Consider the following 23541-nt stretch of genomic DNA (forward strand, 5'->3'; position numbering starts at 1 on the left):
CGTCTCTCCAGCCACTGGCCCTCCCTCCACCACCAGACCCTTCCTCTCTCCACTAAGGGCCCTGCCTCTTTCCATCCACTGACCTTCCCTCCACCCCAGACTCTTCCGAAGCCCCTCCTCCACCCGCAGGCCCTTGCTTTCTCCACTACTGGCCCTCCCTCCAATCACAGACCCTTCCTCTTTCCACTCACGGGCCCTCCCTCCAGTCACAGACCCTTCCTCTTTCCATTCACTGGCCCTCCCTCCACTCACTGGCCTTCCCTCCTGTCACAGGCCCTTCCTCTTTCCATCCACTGCCCCGCTCCACTCACTGCCCCCCTCCACCCACTGGCCCTCCCTCCAGTCACAGGACCTTCCTCTTTCCACCCACTGGCCCTCCCTCCAGCCACAGACCCTCCTCTCTCCACCCACTGACCCTACCTCCACTCCCAGACACTTCCTCTCTCTCCCGAAGCATCTCCCTCCACCCCAGACCCTTTCTCTCTCATGAAGCCCCTCCCGCTACTCGCAGGTCCTTCCTCTCTCCAGCTACAGGCCCTCCCTCCACCCCAGGCCCTTCCTCCCTCTCCCGAAGGCCCTCCTCCACCTCGCCCTCAGCAAGCCTGAACCGGAAGTAGCGGGGCCGGGGGAGGCGGGCTCTGGAGGGATACAGGAAGGAAAGGCAGCCGCCTGGGTGAGAGCGCCTGGCTCTGACCAGGAGGGCTCGATGCGGGCTCGTGTCCCGGCCCAGCGAGCGGCATGAAGACCCCGCGGGAGGCCGCGAGAGGGCGGCAGGGCCCCGGCCGGCGGCCCCCAGGTGAGGCGGGAGAGCAACCCCAGCGGGTACCGGTGTGTGCGCTCTGGGCTCCACCTCAGCATCCCGGGACCCCTGCACGCACATGCCGCGGGCGGCAGACCACACTACCGCAACTGGCCCAGCACCCACTCATACTGCCCCCTCCGGCCCACAATTGTCCCATATTCACCATAGCTGTTCCATCCGCCCCACATCTGTCCCCCCACTCGCCTCAACTGTCCCACCTCTATCACACTCTCCTTGCCCAATTTACCTGCTACACTCTCTCCACCACTGTTCTACCTCTCCATAACCGCCCACTCATCGGACCTGACCTGCCGCTCCATGACCGCCCCAACCTCTCCACAAAATGTGCCACGCTCTAGATGTCCTACCACTCCGCAACTGATTTACCTTCTCCGCGACTGTCGCAGCTTCTTCACAACTGTCCCACACCCACCGTAATTGTCACACTTCTTCACTAGTGGACTACCATCTCCGCAGATTTCCCACAACTCTCCCACCCTCCTTCTCACTTGCCCCCTTCCTCTTCTGACCTGCCTCGCCCTCATAACAACTGCCCAGCTTTCACCAAAACTGTCCCACTCATCTCGGCTGCCCCGCGCATCTACACACAGTTTCTCAGTCGCGACTTCATATGAGCTATCTGCTCTTATCATAAATGAATCAATGCACGTACCCGTCAAACCGTGTTGTAGCTGTATGTATCCACACTATGGTTGAGGCCTCCTACCTGACCATTTTAGTGGAAACCCTGTGTCTGCATCCAGGGGGAGGGGTTTTCAACTTCTCTTCGTGTTGTTTAGGTACAGTGTTTACAGGCCTCAGCTTATTTGACAGCTTATTGCGTTCTCTGTACTTAGCTTGCTTCCAGTGAACTCTCGTACTCTGTGAGAATGATTTGTAAATAGCCCAGCAATGACACGGGGCGAGGTGGTTACCCTGTTGCACCCCAAAATGGAGTTCACTGCTACAGAGGAGACCACGCAATCTGTCTCTGCTACAGAGGGGTCCCCGTACTTCCTCCACCATAGTGAAAACTCGTATTTCCATACCTTGCCTGAGACAGTTCGCTGTATCTGCCTTCACCCCAGAAGAGGCCTTCCATCTGCCCCCACTCTCTACACCTCCATGATGGGGATTCTTTGTTTGCCCCACTGCAGAGCGCAGGCCATCTATCCTCACTACCAAAGAGGAGGCATTATAAGTACCCCGCTTTCATTCTCACCAAAGTGCTTACACTAAACTTGGCCACCACACAAGAGATCCTTTATTTTTCTCGACAATCTTCCCAACCTAAGAGAAGTCCAATATTTGCACAGAAGAGGGTCCTTATAACCCAAAACCTGCCATAGCAGAGACCCTACCTTTGTGACTGCCTTTATGGTCGCAAACCTCTCAGAGACGACCAGGCATCTCTCCACTCATTTCCAAGAGTAGACCATCTTCTGGCAAGTTGAAAGCTATCACCTGACCCTCAGTTTGTTGCAAAATATCAGGTTCGGTGGTGCAGACCTCAGTATTAGTAGCCTGACAATTCTGAAAACCTCCAAGCCGAACCAGCATTTAAATGAACCCAGACCATCTTTACAAATTGAACCGTGTGAGGCTCGTGTAGATGAGTGTAACAGTTATCGCAAAAGGCTGTATCCCTTGCATCTTCCACAGAGGTAGACATCTCTATGCATTTGGTTGCACGACCACCCCCCTTTTTAGGTCTCGCCTGACCCAGCGCATGCGCTGGTCTGGCGAGACTTATTGAGGGGGCTCCAAAAAGTGCTACCAGGCCAGCCTAGAGCTACAGTGCATGTGCGCGGGCGCGCGCGCTGCGTTTTACCGGGATTACTTTCACTTTCGGCCGCACGGCCGCTCTGATGTTTGATCGTGATCGCGATCACTTTCACTTTCACGGCCGCTTTGCATAGCCATTAGGTCTCGCTTTTGGGACCTTATAAGTATTTAGTTACGCAATTGTTGCATGGCTAAACACTTATAAGGTCCCAAATGCGAGACCTATTGGCTATGCCAATGCTTGTTCGGATTCTGCTTGTGAAAATCACACGAGATGACAGCTCTCCAGCAGAACGAAGAGACCCAGGAAATGAAGAGTGCTGCTCTATATTAAAACACGTATAGCATGACACGTGTCAAGGTAACATCTCATGTACCTGTAGCTATCTCCCTTTCTCTCTAAGATCTTGTATAACTAGTGGTACCTCAAGGTCTTGTTGGGTAGAGAGCACTCACTGAGCCCCTGAATGACTTGTAAGGTAAAGCAGAGAACGACCCCTCTTGTTTTATGATGTGTTAATGTAATATTTTCAGGGTAACAAGATCCCTCCCAATCCTTGTGCTGCATGTTATTGTATGGTCTGTGTTATGCCCTGCATAGTACTTTCATATCTTGCAGTTTACCAGTCCACCTGCTGCTCAGCCACTGTGTGTGTTTGGAGTAGAATGTTGGTAAAGCTGTGATGCGTGGAATGTTGGTTGTCTGACTGAGTGAGGTATGACAGTTACAGATGGGCTGAGCAGCAGGCAGGCTGCTCCTGGTGGTTTTTCTGTGGCATAGGACCATGGGCTTACTACTGGGCTAACCTACTTTACCTTCACCTGTTACCTGGACTACCTGTCTGATGTACCAACCTACCATCTTGCTGTACAACTGGAATAAAGGTGCATAAGAACTTCACACGGTTACCAGCGTCTACTTTCTACCACAGAGTAAAACATATTTTGGCAACTAGCGAGAGTTGGAGACTTACTCACTGCCCTACTTGCCCTTATAGTTGGTCAAGGAACCAGAAGAAGAAATCTCAAACAGCGCAACTAAAGAAGAAACTCAAGATGTTCAATTGCAACTCAAGATGCCACAAGCAACTAAAGAATATTGATACAGCACTCTCTGCAGCCCCACCAGTGTCTTATATAGCGGACAGCCCCAACAACAGCGTGCTGTACGGTGTGGTTGTGCGTACACCCACAAGTCCTGCACCTGCGAGGAAAGTCTATTGTTTGGAAATGAGTTTCTACATGACTACAAGCTATATTGGCGCAGCACACATCAAGATTTACATGGACAGTTGCCCTGCTCCAAATCCTTCTATTGCCAGGTGTTGGCGCTATTTTGGAGGTGCTTGAAGAATGACTTTGTATGATACAGGTTGCGCAAGATATTGTTTCCAGATGTGGGCACAACGTTGAAATGTGCCTACATATTGTCTCTGTCTGCTTCCTCTCATCTACGGTGTGGTGCGGGTCTACTTCAGGCACAGAGATTCTCCTCCATCTCTGCCTCACTAAGCAGCAATGTTGGACGCACATTCTCGCCTACAACCACCCAGCACGGCGTCGCCTAACGTGCTGCCATCTTGTGGTTGGCACCATCGATACAGCTTTACATTCCTTTACACGTTTTCACATGTGCGTCGTCTTCAACAGAGTTATTTGGAGCATGAAGACTGACGAGAATGTCTGGTTTAAGGTGAATGAGCATGAGTCTATTTTTATTTACACCAGTAAAAGTTTATTTTTCTCAATGTAACTACCATCCAGTTCCAGGATTTATTTTCTTCATCACGTTCCACGCCAGGATTTCAAGAAACTGCAATACCTAGAAATTTCTTTATCATAATGGGCAAAACATACTTGGAAGTCTTATCGAAGCAGTTCTATTCAGCAGTGCAGTGTTGGGTTGTTCATGTGTTTTCTTCTATTCACTGCCAAGTGTTACGCTGCCACCTAGTGCCAAGTTCGATTTTCACTGAAATGTTCTTATGTTTTCCGTCCGAGTCAAGTTTATCCACACCATCTACCTTTCTGTTCCTGTACTTGGAGTTAGCAAGTCTGATGCTGGAAGTTTCGTTTATTGCCTTTCTATGCAATGTGTGTGGCAATTTTGAATTTATAGTGTACATTTTACTGTGGGTGTGCATTTTTTTTTCAAAGCTTATTTTTTTTTTTTCTCGTTTACAGAGTCTGTTTGCTGTCACCTGGAACTAATTTACTGTCAGTTAAATATGTATGCAAAGTTTGTTTACTAAGATGCTATCTAATGGAAAATTCATGTTCATAGCTTACGTGTTTCAGCTTTCACATGTTGTTCTCCCTCATGAAAGGGACGTTTTTAGTCTTGGTTAGGTGGGTAGCTGTACTACGTTATCACTTATATTAGGGATAGGTATGGGTTTGGTTCCCATAAAGCGTTAACGCAACCCCTACACAGGGGTGGGTTTGTGGTTATGGTTCTCATAAAGCATCACACACAGCCTCCTCATTGAGGCGGGTTTGTGAGTGTGTTTCCCGCTTAGTGTTCAATATAGTAACCCTTTCTCTGGGTTGGTTTTGTTCAAAAGTACGATTCCCATTAATAGTTCTTTGATTGGTAACCCTTACTCGGGGTATGTTTGTGGAGTTTCCTCCATTTAACATAGCATGTAACCCTTTCACTGGGTTGGTTTTGGTTCATGGGTACGATTCCCACTAATTGTTCTTTCATTGGTAACCCTTGCACGGGGTATGTTTATGGGGTTTCCTCCATTTAACATAGCATGTAACCCTCCCTCTGGGTTGGTTTGGATTTATGGGTACGGTTCCCCTACACAGGGTGTATTCTCTAGGTTTATGGTCCCATATTCATCGTTTAAAGTCTTAGATCCGTACACGAGGGTGGACTTTAGGGTCTTAATTCCTAATTGTTTGTACCTCATATGAGGGGTGAAAGATTGGTTTTTAGCTCCATCTTCACAACGTTTGTAAGATTCTTTGTGATGTCATTTGTTCCCTTGCTGTAGGGATTAATTTTACGGGGTTTGTTTATTGGGTTTCTGCCAATTTACATTACTTTAGGTCATGGGTCTTTTCCCATTATGTTGCTCATAACTTCTACATAGGGCTGGTGTGCATTGGTTGGGTCCCATCTATGCTATACAAGGTCATTCCTACACAGGATGTGCATACATGGGAGTTAGACCCAAATACAGTGGCAGGGTGTTTACCTTTTGCCTTATGCAACCACATTTTCTCATTTAGTTTTTTACGAGAGGATGGGTTACTGTACTCAATTTTTCAATTGTTGTATTTTATCCGTTCTCTCTACTTTGAATACTTCTTTATCTCTCGTGATCTCTTAATTGCACATCCCTGGTTTTGAACCATTCCTTATATTTGTAATTTTGCTATTTTTGCAAAATTAGTAATCTGTGCATTATGCAACATAATGTTTTATAGTTTGGGTCTAGTGTTGCGGGTTTTTTTCCCTTTGCTATACTCTACTTATTGTCTCAATCTATTCTTTTCTTTTTATTGCTTCTGATTCTTTCGTGATGTCTAACACTTTTGAGCATCCCTGAGTTTTGAATAACTTCTTGCAAATGTACTTTTTCTTGTGTATAGGTTCCTCCTTTTGCATTGTTGCTTTTCCCTGGTACCAATGTCACTTTTGTTTATCATTTTAAAAGGAGAGGGATGTGTTATGCCCTGCATAGTACTTTCATATCTTGCAGTTTACCAGTCCACCTGCTGCTCAGCCACTGTGTGTGTTTGGAGTAGAATGTTGGTAAAGCTGTGATGCGTGGAATGTTGGGTGTCTGACTGAGGTATGACAGTTACAGATGGGCTGGGCAGCAGGCATGCTGCTCCTGGTGGGGTTGCTTTGGCATAGGACCAAGGGCTGACTACTGGGCTAACCTACTTTACCTTCACCTGGACTATCTGTCTGTTGTACCAACCTACCATCTTGCTGTACAACTGGAATAAAGACACATAAGAACTTCACACGGTTACCAGCGTCTACTTTCTACCACAAAGTACAACCGTCTGCTTGTCAGAAAGCTTCCCTTTACGATATGTTACGACAGTGCTTTCAGGGTAAGGCACTCCCCTCAGTCCTGAATCTCCTTGTGACATGTGGTGCTCTGTTACAGGGGTCAAAGTGATCACTTCCAGCCACTGTGAGATATGTTGCTGTGAGAGCAGGAAGCTTCCTTTCACGCTCTTGTTCTTACTGTTGGCTGTATGTGCCACTGAGGCCGTCTCGTTCCCTAAAAGTGTGTGCCAGCCCGCTCTTTAAGTCTGTGCTTCAGTAACTATCCTGTGGTAGCGGTATCTTGGTGCCTATAGCACACTTTGTTCTGGGAGTGGATCACTAAGTGATTAAAATATACATTGATTGTGCTAACCAAGATAAATTTGTTACCTTAGTTCTTGATTTGAGGCACACAGATCTGCTTGTATTTCAACTACATCCTTTTAGGATGCCAGAGGATGGAGTTAGGTCGTTTGAGGCTTTGAAACTTAAACAATAATTGGCAAAGCCAATAAGGTTGGCATTTGTATGTATGCTGTTGACTTTGAAAGTTGTTCTTTATGTACTGGAGAGTGAGCTTAAACAAAGGTACCTGAAAAATTAATGGTATAGGGAAAAAAGGGTTATATAGAGGAAGTGCAAACATGACGACCCTCTTCGAACAGTAGAGTGCAAAGAATAACTTTCAAAGATGGCTGCCATGTTTGTAATATAGTCAAGCAGCCTAGCAGCTTGGGGAGGGAAATGCTGACAAAACATAGGAAAAATAAATGCTACAGAAAATAAAGCAATCCTTTTTGTGTAGCATCAGTTGTTAGATGCTTTTGTCAACTAACTCTCCTGTGCTACCTCGACGCTAGCACACTGCATTATAGCCCCTCTTGATCCAGTGTAAGCAAAAACACAACAGCCAATAGAAATAAATGGTGATGCCTAATCACTCCTGAAGGTTGAACCTGTATGTGACTGACGCTTTTGCAATCTATTGGCTTAATATCCCAAGGTTCGACTCATGGAGGTTGTCTCGAAGCCCCTTAACGTATGTATAGAATACAATATAGTAAGCAATTATAAAATTGCAACTATAGCAATACCCCCCCTACTAGTCTCGCTTCTATATCTGATATTGAAAAGCAAATTATTTTCAGAGCGTAACAAAGTTTATCCTAATCTGCTATTTAAGGAAATATATATGTTGTTGGTGGGTGCCCTCCTTACGTCTGATGAAACTTGTTGGCTACAAAAAACGTTGTCCTGCAAAGTTGTCCTTGATTTAAGGTTACTTGGTTGAACACTTATTGATTTTAACCTTTTTTTTCCCACTGCGTTTCATTTCATGCCATGGAACTTATAAACGGCCAATCTATGGCCAAAAACAACTTTATCTGTTTAAGTGGGAAAAGTGCTCAATAGTGTAATGATCTAACCGAGCTCTGTCGAGCTTCAAAATAGTATTCAAACGTATGAAGATGGCATTCATTTAAACTGAATGGGTTAAAACACCTGATTTTTCTAGGGTGTTTAACATGTAAAATGTTAGCTATAAGGTTGAAAATTGTTGCATATTGTGCTGTTTAACCTCATGAAACCCCTCCTGCAATTGGAAATGCCCTCCTGCAATTGGAAGTTCCCTTAAAAGAGAACTGTTTTTTCAGATGTGTCGTGCATAAAGTATTTGTTTAGAAATGTGTTCCATAAAATGTTTTTGGTTCTTGTTTATGACCGAATTCTGATCTCTTGTGTCGATTTATTGTTGGGGGTGAGGGAGAATTACCTTTTTCCATCTTTGAGAATTCATGGAACGTGCAGTTGAAAAATAGAGAACATTGTAGAACAAAGCTTGGCAGCTACGCACACCCACACTCTCTTACCAGGAGGAAGCCAGACAAGGAAACAATCACATGTTGCTGCATCAAGCACACCAGCCTCAGCCAAAATTGGACTGCTATAAATCTGGTAGTGTGAAGGCAAAATAGGATGTTTTATGGAAAGGGTCATAATAACCACTTACTTCGAGGCGATGTACACCTTAACATATCCAAAACTAACTAGACAGCCACTTCTGGAGGAGAACATGAGCCAGAGGGCTGCTGAAAATCTGAATAGACTAGAGTATTAGCAGTATGGATACGGTCTCCCTCTATTATATTTATTTTGTTGAACTTTGTTTTTGTGTTTTGTTTTTTTCTTTCTAGAGGACCACATCCAGTTGAAAGTTCCTGCGATCCAACAGTCCTATCACTGGGATTGTGGCCTTGCCTGCTGTAGGATGGTCTTGCAGTAAGTTAAAACACTAATTACACCAGCCATGCTGTACATCCAGAGAGAGTGCTTTAATGTGGGTATTTTTAGAGCGCTCGCACACTACCATGAGACTTCATGGCGCCAGAATATAAATTTAAGTGAGGTTATTTATCAAGAAACAAATAAACCGCACTGATATTTGAGATCCTGTGAAAGGACGATGTTAACAACTCTTTTTTGGATTAATGGGCACAGGGGTCTTCTGTGAGCAAACCTTTTAAAAGCCCATTTTAAAAAGTTTTAAAAAAATCAGAGTTTTGCCTTAAGGTGCCTGCGTTAATCTATCAGCGATATTGACACTATCATGTGAACATATTTGTGGAGGTACTTTAATCTTGTTGGCCGTAAATGCCATTGGTGGTATTTAATTTGTCGTTATAACTGTGGATACTAGCGAGGTCGTGTTTACTACCAATAAATTCAGCCATCAGTAACACAAATCCATTTATATGGCACGGGCAAGGCTGTTGACAAATCCCATACAAAACTGTTTTTTTTTTTTCTTCTTCAATCTTTCAACATGAGTGGTGATCTGATTAGTCACTTATCAATGTAAAAGAATAAAATGTAACAAAGCCAAAGACTACCAAGGGCCCTTTCATGTTAGGTTTTGTGCAAGGCACAAGTTAGAGTTTGCTTCTTGCTATTATGTGTGCTTATAAATGGAAGTCTATTTATTTGTCAACAATACAACAGTTCCTCAAGACATGCGCAGTCTCGCTGGCGAGATTTAATGTTTTAGGGTAGATTTCTCTAGTGGGCTTTAAGCCCCGCCCCTCGTTTCCATTGGCTGGCATCACCGTTTATGCTAAGCGGTGGCCAGCCATTGGAAAAGAGTGTCTAGTGACGTACACTTTTCTCTTTTAGAGCCCGTCCCAGTTGGACTGGCTGCCCCGACTTACTGCTGGCGTAAAATGTTTTCTTATCTTTATGGGGCCAAACACATGGCCCAATAAAGATAAGAAAACCTTTTACGCCAGCAGTAAGTCGGGGCAGCCAGTCCAACTGGGACGGCTCTAAAAGAGTGAAGCAGTGTTTGCTCCTCTGTTTGTTGCTGAATGGAGTGAAGATTTCCTTCAGCTCGTGGGCTCACAAGCGCGGATGCGAGCCTTACCTTGCCTTCAGATGCGGGGTGAATCCAGCAAGCCAGGCAATTCTCCTCTCCGAGACGCTCCCCGGTCCCAGGCCGAGCCTCACTTCTCTCTTTGAGCGTGGGAGAGCCCTCTGGGCCGGGGACCAAGCCCAGTGCGGCACTGGGATGACGCGGCAGGAATCCTGGAGGGCTGGGTCCAATCCCAGTGCGGCTCTCGCGTGGAGCGTCCAAGCTCAGGGAAACGCTCTCTCCCGCTGGGCCAATCCCAGCGCGGCAGAGAGATGTCACGCGGACTCGGCCTGTGGCGGTGAGCTTAGGGGCGGCGATCTCTGGGCCTGGGCCAGTGATGGCGGTGAATTTTGGCTTAAAGAAATGCCGGCAAGGCGGGTCCGGGTTGTAATTAGGAATAGTAACACATCTCTCACAGTGCTTGGAAACGGCAATATAGTGGAATGTAGCCATATAGTGTTTCAATTTGTATTTCATTTATTTGCATGCATGAAATTCGCACATATTGCCACGCAGCAGCTTAATGAAACAAAAGTAACGCCTAAGCATCTGCCAAGTGCGAGTTATCCTACCATCCGCCTCATAAATTGTTTAAATACGTGTAGTTCATTAAGGATTGGATGACCTCCACAGCATTAACCGCAGCATGTGACTATAACCGGCTGCTCATCTCACTAAAGGGTTACTCCAGCGCTGGCTTTCCCCGCCCCCTCAAGCTCCCGCCCTTTCCTCGCTTAACCGCCCTCTGCCTCTCTGCTGTCCAGTCCCACGCCAGCGATCCACCCCCTCCTCTCTTGCCGAAATCTACTATCTAATTGAAGAGCCGCGATTCCTCACGTGAGAAGTTGATTTGTAGTTTGAACACGTGGCTCATTGAAAACAAGCATTGAAAATGCAATAGGCCTCGTCTTTTATTAAGTTAAAGCCATTTGCTTTGCTATATAATACCATTAGCAAAGCAAATGGCTTTAACTTAATAAAAGGCGAGGCCTATTGCATTTTCAATGCTTGTTCCTTTTCTTTTTCTCTGCGGTGATGACGCCGCGAGACAGATTTAAGCAACAAAAACTGTGTAGCATTTAAGGGAGAGCACCGAGAACAGAAACTGATGTCAGGAATGTTGCATTTTGGCAGAGGTAGCATAAAATATAATTTGAGGCATGTCTACTCCGCTAAAGACCTGTATCTGTGTAATTGTATCTCCTGGACCAGTTCTCGTGTGTTGTCCACTGGTTGCATGTCCTGTATTAACTTTGACAACACTGGTATAGCCCAGGATGCTATTAGAGTCCGTTCAGTTTAAACAAACATATTATTATTTTTTCCCATGGTAGGTGTTCCTGCTGCTGTCCTTCCTCTTTCTGGATTTTTGTAACTTGTTTCCTCCTTCCTCAGGTACCTGAACCAGCTCAGTGAAGAGGAGTTCCAGAAAGCAATGGGAGAACTGCGGTTGACTAAAAGCATTTGGACCATTGACCTGGCCTACCTCATGCGGCATTTCGGATTGAAGCACCGCTTCTGCACGCAGACACTGGGGGTGGACAAAGGCTATAAGAACCAGGTCAGCTTATTGCATGTTGTGCATTCAGCATACCTCCAGCAGAGGTGTGGAATTCCTATAGCCAGACATCCAAGACGCATTTTTGGGGTCAAGGATAAGTTGTCATGTTTGTTTTGTCCTTTAGACAAGTAGGCCCAACCCCCTGCAGCACAACCCCTTTGGCTGCCAGAGCACACTACCATAGTATGGATCAGGGAAGGGCATTGTCTGCAGGTAAGGGTATAGTTGTCCCCACATGTTAATGCTGTTCGAACTTGTATTTAAAGTTCATTAATGCAAAGCTTTTATTATTAGGGTGAGAGCTTTAGGGAAACGTTGTACGTTCAGACTGCACTACGGACAGTTGTTCCAGTCTAAAAATGCTTACTCGCGTTTGCAAAGTTTAACAATGTAAGACTGCGTGTACTGCTTTAGGATGCTCTCTGATTAGCTGCAAATATATGTGAAAGCTTGAAAGCAAGGTTGATTATTTGCTTTCAAAATAGTCATTAAAAAAAATTCAACTAGGAAAAAAGTTTTGTTTAACTACTGTGAGATTTTAGGTACCATTTCTTTGAAGAATCATTTAGCAAAATGTGTTGATGCATGCTGGTATTTCCCCTAAATATTCATAATGGAAAATCAGTGCAACCAGTTGCAACAAAATTATAGGGCACATGAAAATAAACAAGCATTGTCAAAGCCAATAGATATGACTTTAGTGGTCAGCCTTTTGGGTATGTCGGTGTGTGCCCTTGTTTTGACATGGGTTTTGTAAAACTTTGTTGTGGGAGCTGCCGGGCCCTCCTCATTATAACACATTGGCAAAAATAGTTTGTCTCAAAAGCCAAACATTGCCACAGTAGTTCCTGTCCCTGAACAAAACTGCTTTGTGTGCCAAAATGCTCCTTGTGAAAGAGCAGAATATTGTCACTCACAGTCAAGCCAGTCGGTAGATGAAGAGAGAGAATTTTTAATAAAAACAAAACACTAGGTCTAATTAGGGGCCCAATTTTTAAAGAAAGTCACAAAAGTGCACACATGGTATATGTCTTTGAAGTAGTGCAGGTTTACAGCTTTCATGAATTCAGAAAAATTTACGGAAATAGGTCAGTTAATTGTACTCCTAGAAAATATTTGAACTTCATTTTTAGCACTGGCAAATAATCATATGTAGATTTCCTCGTGCGAAAATTTGTTGTGTGGAAACAAGTTGACTTTCCCGACAACCACTTTTTTCCCCTCCAACCATGAATTGTTACCTGTACCCTTGTCAGGAGTAAATTTACAACCTTTCTCTATATGAGAAAATATTAGAAACCAGCTGATGAAAACCCATAAAACATGCAGGTTAGTAGGTTTGCTCAGACTCAGAAGGGCATTCCAACCATGGGGAACTATTGCTTAATGTTAACTCCAGTCCCGATATGTAGATCTGTAGAAAGGCGGCAAAACAAGTGAATTGCTAATATTCGAACCCTACTATGATATGGTCTCTGGCATAATCAGAGAGGCTATTATCAGAGCTCTTATATAATGAGATTGCTGCCATAATTTGTCTTCGCACTACATGGCTCCAAAGGGACAAGTGGATTTTATTACAGGACAGGTAGTTTTATGAAGCAACCTGTCCCATGGACCAGTAGATACTTTATTAAATTCCACACCCCTGATTCAGAATGATTTGTCCTATCCTTTCATCTGCCGTCACTGCTTATAGGCATGGGCTTATGACCGCAAGGAACACCCTGCCAAAACCAGTCTGAAACATACGCCCGATATGATCATCACATTTTGACAAGGAATTCTAACAGTTTGGAAGTTTAAGGTCTCCATTTGGGGTTTGCAGAGTCAGAGCTTGCCAAAAGCATGTTTATTTGCCTCACATAGAGGCGGAGGGAACCGCTACATTTCTGACAAAAGAGCCCTAGTAGTAGACCTGGAAGCCCGTCCACCCCTGAGCCTCCCAGTCATAATGCTGCAACCCCTGCCCTGTTTAAGGTGCACTTTCAACAAAGAGAGATCCCTACAGACACAAATGGAAAATGGATCATGATTTCTTCTAGACCAAGGCGATAATTACAAGATTTGCCACTTTCAGGACCTTGCTATGGCAGAACAATTTTAAAAAAATGTAAAAACAATCTCAACTGATATTTTATAGCAGAACCCGAATTAGTAAGCAGATAATAACAAACCACGTTAGCTCCTATATGTACAAATAACGACACATGCGATCTATGGAAAACATTGATAGTTTACTGGTTGACTTGGGATAGGACAGAAAGTGGTTGTGACACCCAGTTCTTGTTTCTCTCTGCTTGGGTACGAAGTCGTATTTTTTTTTTTTAAGGTCATACCTGCATAGAGGGTGGGTTGGCAGGGTCTCATTAAACATTTCCTGCTCTTGTTCCCTTTCCACGTCATTAAATAAATTTCGCTCATTTAATTAGAGGCCTCTCCTGTTAAACCTCAACAGCCCTGCATTCAACTTGTGTCCCTACGCAGAAAACATATTGTGAGACCTCCAGTGTCTGAGCAGCAGCTGTAATGGCATCATATTATTGTATTTGTTCACAACTGCTTTCTCTACCAGTCTTTCTACAGGAAACACTTCGACACCGAAGAGAACCGAGTCAATCAGCTCTTCGCCAGCGCTGCAGCCTGCGGGGTGGTGGTGGAGAAACGGTGAGAAATGGTGTTGTCTCTTCCCCTTTGTCGCATCAGACTTCAAAGCTGGGGTTGTATCACCTAGGACCACTCCCGATAGACTTGCACAGCATTCATTTCTGTGATACCTGCAGTTCTACGCTCCTGATGTGAAGGTCTGTGGTACACACTTGAGCACGGTAGCACTCCTTTTGTGTTTACACTTGTGATCTGTGTGTGAGAGAGGGCTGATGTGACATTGGAAGTTTGTGATTCCACCCATTGGTCCTGATGCGATCTGCATGCACTGACTCCTGATTGGAAGGACCTGGGCCTCGTGCGTGGGATGGGTGCCGGAGGTGTTGGGTTCCAGTGGTAGCGTCTGTCCAGTGCGCCAGAGCTGTTCTTCATGTGTGATGCATTGCGCGGCCCTTCATGTCGGAGGTCCAGACCTAGCCCGGTCTGGTCTTTGAGGCGGAGTGAAGCCCCGCCTCTGCCTGTGGGATGGGAGTGGGCATGAGACTCGCCTCACCTGCCTTCCTTGTCTCTCTTCCTAGCGCGGTGAGGATTGATGACCTGCAGGACCACCTGTCGCAGGGCCACGTGGCCATAGTCCTGGTGAACGCGGTGCTGCTGTTGTGCGACCTATGCTCCAGCCCCGTCAAATACTGCTGCTTCCTCCCTATTGGCCAGAAGTGCTTCTGCAGAAACCCCGACTACCAGGGTCACTTCATTGTGCTGTGCGGCTACAACCGGGCCGTGGGCAGCGTCTTCTACAACAACCCGGCCTACGCGGACCGTGAGTATCCCACAGATAAGGGCCCGAAATTGTATGATCTCTCCTCTTATCCCCTTTTGCCAAACAACCTGCACATTTCAGAAGGGTTCTGGGTCACTCCAAGGGCTGGAAAAAAAAATGCATGATCGACTAAGTTCATGAAACCCAAATTCTCCAATCTGCCTTTTACTACAGCCGCTCCGCAGGCAGTCCGTTTTCTACCAGTGACAGCCCCTGCCTTAATCTTCACGTTAGGAGTACAACCTCGAAGACTGCCCTCTTGTGTGAGGACTTGAAGGAGTCTTCGTTGGTCTACTTTTCAGTTTGTGTCCATTTTTTTTATTTGCATATTTTGCTGGATTTGCTTGTCGTATCCTACCTTCATTGTATATTTTATTTTGTGTTTTCATTTCCATTTTCATAAAGGCCGGCTTCCTTTAAGATATGGCTGCGCTCTATACAAATGTTAAATAAGTATATTTACTCTATCACTCCCCAACATACCTCCCCTCCCACCTTTACTACATTTAATCTCTTCTGTCGTGATCCGACCTCTTATTTTTCTTTGTGTTTTTTACGCCCCATCTTTCGCTCTCCCGCTTTCGCTCTCCCGCTTTCGCTCTCCCGCTTTCGCTCTCCTGCTCTATTGCTATCATGTAGGCCAATGCCCAGGTATATGATCTGCAGTGTGCGCTAGTCCATGAATTTCCCGGTGTCGTGTTTGAGTGCACTATACTACATCAATCAGTAAAACTTTAACTTGCTGTGCGTGTCCTCGCCGTAGTGCTTTTTCACTCCTCCATGCTCAAGGATAGCTTTTCCATTCACACCGAGCTTAGACCTGGGCGTTTTGGAGTCATACCCTTATTAACCCTGACGTATGCCAGTCCACGCTGTCTGCATATCAAGCTACAAAATACCCCTCTGCCCCCGAGCACTAAGAGGGGGGGTGGCTTGTGTTTGAGTCCCTTCAGAGGGGCTATGGCTGGTAGCAGATGGTGCCATGCAGTGTGCCCTGTAAAAAAAGGGCACTGCTGTTTGAATCCAGGTGGATTCAATCAGCACCACATCTGACGGTTCCATTCTCCCGGCAACTACAAGCAATTCAATTTGCAGTGGGGTATGCGGAGTTTAAAGCGGGTCATTTTTGAGGAAGAGTTAGCAAACCTACTGATGTGAAGGGTTACTTTTATCAGTCTTGCATGTAAACAGACTGGTTTTGTTTTTTTTACAAAACTCCTGTGAGTTCTTTGCTTTTCTCTAACGGTGGGTGCATGGCTTGGGCACTTCAAAGATGATCACAGGTTGCGTTCATGTTTCTTTGCCTTCTCTCAGCTGGGGTACAGGTCAAGATAAGACCTTTGTAGTTGTATGTGAGGGAGGCTTGCACATGCGTTTGTTTTCTTGAAACTTGAACAGGGATCACAAGAAACCTACTCCGTTTTGTTGGTTTATTGTATTTAGGCTAGCACTGCTTTTAAAGGTAGGCTAGTGAATATTTAGTTTTGTTGCGGTTTCCCTAAATGTAACCGTGTCTTTAACTTGTTTGATTTTTAGGAATGTGCCGCACCAGCATGAGCAACTTCGAGGAGGCCTGGCGCAGCTATGGAACAGACGAGGACATTCTCTTTGTTTACGTGGACAGCTGACCACCGAGCAGGCTGCTGCCCGCCTTTGCCATAGCCTCGTGCAACTGGCTGCTCTTCTCAGGACGTCTATGGTGTGTAATAGGAACAGATGAAGCTCAGGGTGAACTGAACGCAGGCCCCGTGTGGACTGAAGGCTCTGCTGCTCCCGCAGACCCTTTCTTCATACACGGCAACAGGAGCCATTTAATAATGGCCATAACACATGGCAGCTGTTTCACTATGGCTAACCTTAACCCCTCCTGTGCCACGCCCTTTCCCCCCTCCTGTGCCGGGCGTTGTATTAGTGGGTGGGGTTCATGACGAGATAGTCTCGTAATGGGCACAGCGCTACCGTGCTCCATGACGAGATTATCTCATCCACTCACGAACAAACCTCCTTCGTTCATGAGTCACCGTAAATACTGTACCCAAAATTGGATAGACTTAGGGTGAGGTAGAGGTGGGATACAAAAACGGGTGGCTGATTGGGCAGCTGAACGGAACCATTCTAGAATGCACTACACATGATGTAGTATTTCATTGTGGACTAGCAAGTTCCCCCCCCCCCCCCCCCCTCTGGACAGCAGTGTATATACTGTATAATACGTGGGTGCAGGGATGCGCGTGCATCTTTTTGTTTTATGTTGAAGACCGAGCTGCTTACTGTGATGGTTGCATACTGGGCCAAGCTCTAATAATTCACTAGGTGAGGAAGATGGATCTCGCGCCTGAGGTTCACATGCGGCAGGTGTTCCATGAATGACCTGTAAGTGGGCACTTTTTGGGCGCGAGCTTCAGAGGTAGGTCTGTAGGTAGGGAGCGGAGAGAGTGCGCTCTGCGGTCACAACAGTGGAGATCACATTTCCGTCCGTGCCATTCTATAGGTAAGAAATATTATACATTTATCCCGATGGAGGGGATTGTGCTGGGAAGATAAATAACCACGATATATTTGTACACCGTCTGTGTGAGAGCTGAACACTATAGATCTATATATTTTTTGTTCATGTGCACATTGGGTGAGCAAGGGGCAGTCCCCCCTGGAGATACAGAGGCAGAGTGCGAGAAAGGACTGGTGCGCTGGAACTTCATCCACATGTATCGTGCAGCCAACAATTCAGAAATTCCAGTTGGAATCCTCGCGCAGCGGAAGCGCGCCTCACACCTGTTTGTGTTATTATAAAATGCAATGGATTTCTCAGTGGACGTTTTGAAGTTAACTATCTGACCGCCTATGTTGGTTGCTAAACCTACATACGTGCTGGCCAGGAGTCCAGTGGCACTTCATGACTATCTTCTCATGGAAGTTATTGGATCTGTTAAGAGCTCTTGTAGTACCCAGGACGTTTTTTCTTTTGGTTTGGAGTTTCGGACAGATTGGACGACAGAATCATGTTAAGGTATTTATTTCCCATGCGAAACACCTTCTGCTATGCTCACACTCATTTTGCTTTTGGGTTTTGTTGTAGACCAACAATGAGGAAGTTTATTTTTTGGTTCTTCTGTCAACAAGTTTCCAGGGTCTCACGTTCCACATCTCCGCCCCCACATATTTAGTAGGCTGTGGGTCTGTCATTCTACACCCATGTCTCTAGATCAGGTTATAAGTGACTGTTTATGTTGGAAATGTTTTAACATGCCCCCAGTCAAATTACATTGCAAGAGTTAGAAGGGGGGGAATTGTAGGCCTACATAGATGTGGTCCTAGCAAGGGTGTATGCTTGGCCCTGTTCGAGCACCGCTCATCTGCTGGTGGCCTTGCTGATTATTCCAGCAACAATGGCTCGAGCTGAAAACTTTCACCCTTTGTGTTTTGCTGACTGAAAGGCTTTCCCGGCCATAGAGCTTTCTAACTATTGGCAGTGCTTGTGTAACGTCAATTGCCTCTAGCTAAGGTAATCTGCACTTTGATTAGAAGAGATCTGGAAAATGCAAAGCCTTGTTTTCATACTGGTGAAGAGGCATCGAACTCGAGGGCAGAATGTGAACTCAAGAGCTTGTGCTAAAAGAAGCGCTGCACCCCAGCCCTCTGTGGCACAAGAGCTTGTGCTAAAAAGCGCAGCACCCCAGCCCTCTGTGGCACAAGAGCTTGTGCTAAAAGAAGCGCAGCACCCCAGCCCTCAGTGGCACAAGAGCTTGTGCTAAAAGAAGAGCGGTACCCCAGCCCTCAGTGGCACAAGAGCTTGTGCTAAAAGAAGCGCGGCACCCCAGCCCTCTGTGGCACAAGAGCTTGTGCTAAAAGAAGAGCGGTACCTCAGCCCTCTGTGGCACAAGAGCTTGTGCTAAAAGAAGCGCAGCACACCAGCCCTCTGTGGCACAAGAGCTTGTGCTAAAAGAAGAGTGGCACTCCAGCCCTCTGTGGCACAAGAGCTTGTGCTAAAAGAAGAGTGGCACTCCAGCCCTCTGTGGCACAAGAGCTTGTGCTAAAAGAAGAGTGGCACCCCAGCCCTCTGTGGCACAAGAGCTTGTGCTAAAAGAAGCGCGGCACCCCAGCCCTCAGTGGCACAAGAGCTTGTGCTAACAGAAGCGCAGCACACCAGCCCTCTGTGGCTCAAGAGCTTGTGCTAAAAAGCGCAGCACACCAGCCATCTTTGGCACATGAGCTTGTGCTAAAAAGCGCAGCACACCAGCCCTCTGTGGCACAAGAGCTTGTGCTAGAAGAAGCGCAGCACACCAGCCCTCTGGCTGAGTGGAGCTGTTCATTCAGCATCATCCCCTGTGCCTCTCAGGACAGATATATTGCTCTTTGTGGAAATGTGCACTGGTGAGTAAATCTTATGTATGTGCCTACTTCTCCAAGGCTAAAGGAGTCTCCAGTTTTATTTTTGCTAATCGGAATATTTGACCGTTGGAGATTTTTCAAACTGCCACATTTGCACTTTTTCCCCCTAACTACTATTTCAGTAACCAGAACGGGATCCGACTTGATGGAATCGACCAGATTTGTTCCGTTAAACCTCTTCACCTCCCATCCTTCCAGGTGTTGCACTGCAGTGGTATTGTAGTAGCAATAGTAGAATTCAGCATCCACCTTCTGATGAAGTTCCTAGGTTTTTACTTGTAGATCTCTACTCAGTGGGATTGGTGCAGGATGGGGTGGTCCTCTGACCTTCCCCTATCCCAGTTTATTACATCATTTTCCCTTGCGATGACCCTCTTGTGAGCAAAAACTCAATGAAAATATTCATGGCTCAACATGGATGTTGGAGTACGTCATGTGGTTGTAGATGTTTAAAGCCATATGGTGGTGGAGATCCATTGGTGTAGTGACAGTATCCTCTTGGTCCCTTTCACATACCTAAACATTGTGGAGATAGTATTGTGATGTGCTTTCTCTAGATGCCCCATCCTGGTGAGCACTTTGCAGGGGAGAAGTTGCTCCCCTGTTGCTGTTGCGTGCTTGCAACACAGAGGCACACTTTCTACGGTCAGTCTTTGTTCCCTCAACTGACCTCCAACTGATGGGTAGAGTTGACTGATCTCAACCTCTGCTGCCAATATTTTCCAAAGGGACGCTGACCAACAAGGACCTATTCTGCTCTTCCTGTAAACATAAAAGGGATACCATGGTCCATTGCACTCAGATTTTATACATAAATATATTTTTTGTTAACAATATAAATTACTTAAGAAAGAAAATGATTGTTGAGTGTTATTTGTTTTGCATGGGGATGATGGAGGGAAAGCGTTGGGAGGAAATAGGTGGATGTTATCTGTGCACAGCATTAATTTAGAAATTCAAGCTCCAGCATAAAAACTAAAATATTTTAATGAAACACATTACCTCAGTCTTTCTGTGCAGGTAAGGGTGTACATAGCATTTTAGTGCATAGTTCAATGATATGCCCACATTTTCTCTTGTAGGCAGTTTAGAACACACACATTTTGCAATGGCTATTTGTACTCCTTCCACAAGAATAGAAAAACACATTGCATATCCAGGAATAATACTACAACGCTTATAGAATTAAAAAAATATATATATTGTGTTACATGTCCATGCAACTAAAACAAGAAAGGAAGGAAACCACCTATGGGAGCTAGGCAATTGAAAGATTGCAAATGAGTGACCAAGAAAACAACTAATGGTATGCTTTGGGTGGGTTGTATGCACACTGAATTGTAAACAATAAGTCTTGTAGCACAGCGCATGCACAGTGTAGGCGAGACCTAAAAAGGACAAGACATCCTCTGTGTTGGATTCTTTAATAAACGTCTATTCTACCCTTCTGGAGAGGTAATCTGCCAAAACTAAAATGTTTTTACAAGAAATGGATAACCTATGGAATTCTCCCAAAGAATCCATGGAAATATTTTGCCATGGCTCTTCCGGAAACTGAACTTTAATAAAGTCCTCAGCTATAATAATAAAAAAACAGCACAATGCTGTTGAGGTTCCAAAGTGCACTCTACTGTCGAAGATAATGCTTTAAATGTAAACAGTTTTGTCACTTTGCCAATGTTTGCAATATTTCTAGAACCTCTAGAAATGTTACACATGACTGATAGCAATGTTAAAAATGCAAAATTGTAATATGATTTTATTTCAAATCTGTTTATTGAAAAGAATATTTTTCAAAGAACAGTAGTTATCACAGCTAGCATAATACACTGGTTTAATATTACAGTATTGACGTGTCCCAACCGTGGCAAGGGGAGTTGAGCTATGAGTAGGAATCTGTCAGGTACCGTAGTGGAAGAAGCATACAGTATGTGGTAGGCATGACTTCTAAGAACCCTGGGTATGGGATAATGCCAATGAGAGCCAAAGTTGAAGAGCAATCGGGCAAACCAGTGATCTAAGGCATGGGAGACAGAAACCGACGACAGGGGGGTTGGAGGGGGCGGGGGATGAGATGTGCTTGGAGTGCAGGAAGGGGAATATGGTTGGGTGTGTTAGGAAGGAGAAGAGGCCACGTCAGAGTTATGATTCAGGGAGGGTTGTTGATGGGCCCCTCTGGAGTAGGGTTTGAGAGAGTGTTCAAACAACTGCAGTGCCCGCAGCCGATGGGGAGCAAAGCGAGAGTTCTCTATCCGAGAGAGATGTTGAATAAGCGTCTGCCAGGTGTGGGTGAACTTAGTGCCGGTGTGATTAAGGCGGGCTGTTAGTAGCTCCACGGCCATGACATGCCATAGGTGGAGGAACTATGCCGAGATAGCCTCGGGTGAGGGCTTTTTCCAATATGGCTATAGCTGTCTTGCTGCCTCCAGTGTCTGCCCGATAAGGCGCCAGTCTGAGTGGTTCATGGCCACCAACTGAGAGGGTCTAATGCCTAGTAAAGTCACAATAGGAGAGCTTGGTATGGAGAAACGCAAGGTATCCTTAATACGACTGAGGACATCTTTCCAGAAGATCTTCAAGCTAGAGCAGGTTCACCAGATGTGGATAAAATTGCCAGTCTTACCTCAACCTCTCCAATATGTTGGAGAGAGGTTTAGTGCCATCCTGTTGAGGCAGGCGGAGGTATTGTACCATCGTGTCATCAATTTGTAAGCCAATTCACATTGGGAAATGTTTTTATAGATTTTGGGGATATCACGCCAAAGCCGATCACAGCTTTCTGGTAAGATCTTCTCCCCAGCATCTATATTCCATTGCCTTTGGTATGTGTAGGGCTGGATCCAGTGTGAGTTTTGTAAAACTTGTTTGAGAGATTAGACCACGTGAGCCCTCAAAGGCCCGGGCTAGGGTTTTAAAAAGGGTGAGCGACCTGGTCGCTCCCTGTATATAGGTGGGGGAGAGCAGCCAGTGGCAGAGTTGATAGTATTGCATCCTTGAAGTGTCCGCAATGTGAGATGATTTTTTTACACTGCTTGAAGGTTATGAATGTGTTCCTTTGAAATAATCCTGAATTGTGCGGCACTCTCCATCTGTCCAGGATGGGAAAGCGTGCAGTTACGAGGCTGGCGGGAAGATGGGGTTGAATGAATCAATACCACCAGCGCATAAGAGCCACCAAGTGGACCTTCATCAAAAACAAAATCCACACCAACGCAAAAGAACTCTTCAACATCATACAACAGTTCACCAAGCCCCCCCCAGTGAAGCCATGGATGTCACACCATCCCAGGACCTCTGCAACAAGCTCAGCTCCTACTTTCACCTGTAAATCAAGGCCCTCTACGACAACTTCAGCGAACAGACTCCGGACACCACACCCCTCCCAGAACACACACTCGGGAGCCCCCTTGGACCTCTGCTCACTGCACATCTACCACAGAGCCACCAAACTAAGCTGGACCATCAACGCCTCCCTCAAGTCCGGCATTTTCCCTGACGACTGGAAGCGGGCAAAGGTCAAGCCCCTCCTCAAGAAACCATTGGCCGACCGGACGGACGGACGGACGGACCTGGAAAAACCACCGGCCCATCTCTCTCATTCCCTTCTCAGCCAAATTCACCGAGAGATTCATCAACACCCAACTGACCACCTTCATCGAAAAGAAGGCCATCCTCGACCCCTCCCAGTTCGGATTTCGCAGCAAACACTGCACTGAGACCGCCCTCCTTGCCGCCACCGACGACATCCGCATGCTACTTGACCAGGGCCACACTGTGGCACTCATCCTACTAGACCTCTCCGCGGCCTTTGACACAGTTTCCCATCAGACTCTTTCAGCCAGACTCCACGACGCCAGTATACGGAGAAACGCCCTCGACTGGATCTGCTCCTTTCTCTCCGGCAGAACCCAAAGGCTCAGATTTCCACCCCCGCCCCCCCCCTCCTCTCCAAACCTACTGAGATCAACTGTGGAGTACCCCCAAGGATCCTTGCTCCGCCTCACTCTTTCCAACATTTACATGCCCCCCCCCCCCCCCACCACCATCGTCGGACAGTGTGGGCTTAGCATGATATCCTACGCCAACGACACCCAGCTCATCCTCTCTCTCTCACGAAGAACCCCGAAGACACCAGCCTCTGCTTTCAAGAAGGACT

At 46.1% G+C, this 23541-nt stretch overlaps 1 protein-coding gene across 1 annotated transcript; it reads left to right on the forward strand.

Moving 5' to 3' along the window:
• Positions 1-368: 368 nt before the first annotated feature.
• GUCD1 (guanylyl cyclase domain containing 1) lies at positions 369-20242 on the forward strand. The gene is made up of 6 exons (XM_085636248.1): positions 369-796; positions 8798-8882; positions 11404-11569; positions 14145-14236; positions 14755-14996; positions 16533-20242. The coding sequence occupies exons 1-6, from the start codon at positions 739-741 to the stop codon at positions 16622-16624; spliced, it is 735 nt and encodes a 244-aa protein (XP_085492374.1). The 5' UTR covers positions 369-738; the 3' UTR covers positions 16625-20242.
• The last annotated feature ends 3299 nt before the right edge of the window (positions 20243-23541 follow it).

The sequence above is a fragment of the Triturus cristatus genome, chromosome 11 (genome assembly GCF_964204655.1).
Source record: "Triturus cristatus chromosome 11, aTriCri1.1, whole genome shotgun sequence".
NCBI classification, from domain to species: domain Eukaryota; kingdom Metazoa; phylum Chordata; class Amphibia; order Caudata; family Salamandridae; genus Triturus; species Triturus cristatus.